The 4863-nt window shown below is 43.7% G+C and overlaps 1 protein-coding gene across 1 annotated transcript; it reads left to right on the forward strand.

Moving 5' to 3' along the window:
• The first annotated feature begins 1487 nt into the window (after positions 1–1487).
• On the forward strand, positions 1488–4211 carry LOC138164738 (large ribosomal subunit protein uL23-like). The gene is made up of 2 exons (XM_069092706.1): positions 1488–1493; positions 3741–4211. The coding sequence occupies exons 1-2, from the start codon at positions 1488–1490 to the stop codon at positions 4209–4211; spliced, it is 477 nt and encodes a 158-aa protein (XP_068948807.1).
• Positions 4212–4863: the final 652 nt, after the last annotated feature.

Below are 4863 nucleotides of genomic sequence, written 5' to 3' on the forward strand. Positions count from 1 at the left end.
GTTCGATTTACGGTTTGGGGAGAGCATAATTTCTCTAGCTTTTCTAGGAAAATAAAGTTACTTTTTTTTAAATTGTGTTTTGAATTCTGAGGTTTTACTTAAGTTGTTTCTGGAGGAATCTGATGCTTTAAATGAATGCTTCACTTTCAATGAAGGGTGGGATTGGAAACCCAAACATGTAATGCAGGAGAGTGCCAACCAAATAGTGTCTAAGGCTTGGCCCACACCCACCAGCCCAAGCAGGAAGGATCCGAGCTACTGAAAGGCTTCAGACTAACAAGGGCTGTATTTATGTATCTGTCTCAGCCTGCCTCCAGGAATTTTTATTTTTAACTTCAAAGGTGGGTTAATTAATGAGGAAGTCTAAGGAAGCATAAATAGCATGCTTTCTCCCAGTGCCCTTTCTCCCTTGCCCCTTGCCCAGCTTTTTTCTGATTGAACTGATGGACTTGTCTTACAGAACGGCATGGCTAGGGCACCCCCACCAAAGCCATATTCCAAAGAGATGAAAGAAAGAGGAATAGGATCCACAGACACAGAAATGATCGGAACAGTTTGTTCGTAGTGTCAAAGAATGGGAATTTCAGGGGACTTGATGATTGAACAGCATAATGAGAAAAAAACTTAATGCTATATAATTATAATGATCGAGGATGACCCCAGATTAAGGAATAGCTAAACAAATCAGTTACATGAATTGAATGGAATGCTATTACACTGTTAGAAATTATGTTTTCAGAGCAAGCTGAGAAGACCTGTGTGAATGTGTTGCATGGAGTGAGTAGGAACAAGAGAATACTTTATACAATAATGACAATATTACAAAAATAGACAATTTTGAAGGACTTAAGAACTGAACTATTTGTGGTCCCTAGAATGTACATACTCCATCCCTCATCTCCTTGCCTTTGCATAGGTCATTCTCTGTGCCTAGAATGTGCTGGCTCTTCTTCCCTGCCTCTCATAACCTTTGTCTTCCTGAAGCCCTCCTGATCCCCTCTACCCCACCCCACCCCCACTGTCGCTGGTGTCTCCTTCCTCTGAGGTCCTTGGATTATACTTATTTTTATATTTGTGATCTCCTAGATAATGGAAGTTCCTTGAGGGCAGTAACTTTTTTAAAATTTTCATTTTTGTAACTCCAGTGTTTGCACTATCTGTTTTTTGACTGAATCTACGATTTCATTAGTGGTAAGAACTTTCAATAAGGAAACTCCTTCTACCAATATAGATTGGCATTTGCCCTAAAGCTAATAATCTTAGAAAAATTGCCTGGGATCCTAAGGGGTTAAGTGACTTCTCCAGACTCGAAGACTTTCTTCCCCCATACCAAGAATGAATCTTCCTCTTTGTGTATGGCAATCCCTTAATAAATGTTTATTGAATTGAAGCGAATTGGTGGTTGTGGGATAATGGAAAAGGGGAGTAAATCTGGGTAGGAACCTGGAAGGGAAAAGGTTGACACAAGTGGGTGCAAGGAAGCAGGCATGGAGGTGAGGGATGGGAGCTTTGAGCAGGGTAGTTACCACTCAGAATCACATGGATTTTGAGCAGAGGCCACAGGGCAGGAGATGGTCGGGATAATCACATGCTTTCAGTGGTAGTAGCAATAGGAAGTAAGAAACAAGCTTTACAAGATATTGTGAAGGAATGAGAAAAGGGACGAGTCAGAAACACCATCCTCCAGTGACTGAGGGAGGTCTCCCGTGAAGAGCCATATCTGTTCCATCAGAGAATTCAGGTAGACTTGACTTCAAAGGCTGGCCCCCTGCAGGATGATGTTCTGGAGATCAAAAGGGCCTGGGTTAACCAAAGCACATTCTGTCTCAGAGAAAAAGGTTCCAGGCCAAATATAGATGAAAAAGAAACTCCTGCCCAACTTTCTTTCCCCCTCTGGTTACAAAAAAAAAAAAATCAATGTAATATTAATGTAACCCCAATTAGTGGAGAAAGAAATACAGTGATCCCGAGGGAATCCATTCCTAGGAAGATATTTGCAATGGGGTTCCAGTCAGGAGGGGGTGTGGGCCCTCTGGGCACACAGCTCTAATATTCTCAATAATTTGCATAAGATAGTCTCAGTGCTTGATGGAAAGGAGGGCAGGTAGACTGGAAAGAAGGCTTCCCTTGGATTCACTAGACCTGGGTTCCAGTCCTGTCTCTCATACTTATGTATAGGCATAAAAAAAGGATATAACAACTATACTTCCTATCTCTGGAGGTTATTGAGAGAATCACATGAAATAATTGGTTAGGAAATGTGAATGTGAGTTATGTTGTTATAAAAATGTGGTGGGAGATGATTCCTCAAACCCCCAGCAATATTTCCTTGGGGAAGGAATATCTCACCCACCAGTCACAAGACCATCCTCAGGCATGGGTCATTCTGGCAGGATAGATTCAACAATAATGATATTCCCCTAACTCTTCAGCAGCTGGTACAGTGGAAGCAGTGATGGATTGGGAGCCAGAGTCCCCACATTCAAATCCTGGTTCTTGCGTACATTACTTTTCCATTCTGGGCTTCAGTTTCCTCATTTGTGGAATGAGAAAGTTGTCCTCTGAAGTCCCTTCAGGCTTCCAATCTATGACCTTAAGTAGTCTGTAAATATCTCCAAGGAAGCGAGAGCTGTTCTGGGTGTAACCTTCAGAGGCTAAGTTAATGGAACCCTAATTAGGTCCTAGGACTTCTAATCAGACTCTCATAGCAGCTAGGTGGCTAAGTGGTTGGAAGTCAGGAAGACCCCAGCCCTTCAGTCCTTCAGATACTGACTGTATAGCCCTGGGCAAGTCAACTATAACCTCTCTGAGCCTCAGTTTCACCATCTGTGAAATAGATTGGATTTAAAGATCTCTTGGTGTCCTTCCAGCTCTAAATCACTGCTCCTATTAAGACCCTATTCTTCCCCCTCCCCCCTAAGTAGCCCAAGACCAGAGACTTTCACTATGGAAAATGGAAACCACTTCTTTCTCTGCTACTAATTACCTGTGTGACTTTGAGCAGCATGGTCTAGGGAAAAGAAAATGGAGCTCAAAAGTCAGAAGATAGCATCATCATCATCGCCAATATCATCTTATTTTTCATCTCCATCTTCTTCTTCATTGCTAGCTTTTCTGGGGTACCTACTGTGCTCCAGTCACTGCACTGAGAACTTCACAGACGTCTCCCTTTGTTCTCTCAACAAACCAGAGAAGTAGATGTTATTTTTATCTTCATTTTACAGTTGAGAAAATTGAGGCAGACACAAATGAAGTGGCCTTTTCAAGGTTACACAGCTAATAAGTATCTGAAGCTGGGTTTGAACTCAGGTCTGCTTGACTCCAGGCTCAGAACTTTATCCATTGTGTAACGCAGCCAGGTTTAAATCCTGGCTTGGCCACTATCTATGTGATTTGGGGTAAGTTCTTTCCCTCCTTTAGGCCTAGTTTCCATATCTGCAAAGTGAAGGGGAAGTCGACTAGGTCCTCTTTAAGGTCCCCTTCATTAGTAAATCCTAAGATTCCCAACAAGATCAAGAGGGGAAATTGAAGAATCTGTCGGTACCCAAAGTATCCAGAAAGTCTTGGACAGGAAAGTTTAGTAAAAGCTTTGGACAGGGGAATAGGTAGCTATGTCAATGAAGAACAGTGAATATCCATTGTGAGAGAATTGTAGGGAGAGAAAGGGACAATGGAATGGATTTCCTGGGCACTGCTACATACCAAGAAGGCTTGAACAACTGACTGGAGCCTCCTTTAAGAAACAAGCCTCCTCCGGGGAAGACCATTTCCCCCAAGATGGCGCCAAAGGCGAAGAAAGAAGCCGTTGTCCCCCCCGCCCCAAGACAGAAGCCAAGTCCAAGGCTTTGAAGGTCAAGAAGGAGGTGCTGAAGGGTGTCCATAGCCACAAAAAGAAGATCCAAACATCCCCCACCTTCCACCAGCCCAAGACACTAAGACTTCGAAGGCAGCCCAAATACCCTCGGAAGAGTGCCCCTCGCAGAAACAAGCTTGATCACTATACCATCTTAAGTTTGACCACTGAGTCTGCTATGAAGAAGACTAAGGACAACAACACCCTAGTCTTCATTGTGGATGTCAAGGCCAACAAGCGTCAGATCAAGCAGGCCGTAAAGAAGCTGTATGACATCGACGTGGCCAAGGTCAAAACACAGATCCGGCCCAATGGAGAGAAGAAGGCCTATGTCCGTGCTCCAGACTACGATGCTTAAATGTTGCCAACAAAACTGGAATCATCTAACTTACTGTGTCCAGCTGTGTCCCATTGCACCTACAATAAAATGCTTTTCAGAAAAAAAAAAGGAACATGCCTCGTCCTTGGGTGATCATGACACACCCTTGCTCAAAAATCATCAAATAACTCCCCATTTCTTCCTAAGCTCTTCAGCCAAGCATTAAAGACTCTAGAATTGCCCCACCATGTGTCCAAGCTTCTCTCCCACCACCTCTTTTTACGTAGTCTAAAGCAGAGCCAGCCCAGATACAATGGCACACCCACCCTTTCCTGAACTCATCTTTCCCACCCCTTTGCCCAACCCCTTTATTTCTTCCTACTGAAATCCTTCCCATCTCCCTTTCAGTACCAGCCCAGTTGTGCCCCCTGCCAGGCCCACTCCCTGGCCACAGTGATTTCTCTCAACACTTCAAACATCTTTAATAATCCAAGTCTTATTCTATTATTGTCATTGTTTAGGGGCTTTGCTCCAGACCTGTGATGTCTTCTGTGCACGAACTCTTTGGAAAGAAACTGCCTGTATGAGAGAAACAGAGACAGAGACAGAGAGAGAGACAGAGACAGAGGGACAGAGACAGAGACGAGGGACAGAGACAGAGACAGAGAGAGACAGAGACAGACAGAGACAG

Source organism: Petaurus breviceps, unplaced genomic scaffold, assembly GCF_028583685.1.
Source record: "Petaurus breviceps papuanus isolate PSGF00001 unplaced genomic scaffold, PetGlider_PUasm1.0 207, whole genome shotgun sequence".
NCBI classification, from domain to species: Eukaryota; Metazoa; Chordata; class Mammalia; order Diprotodontia; family Petauridae; genus Petaurus; species Petaurus breviceps.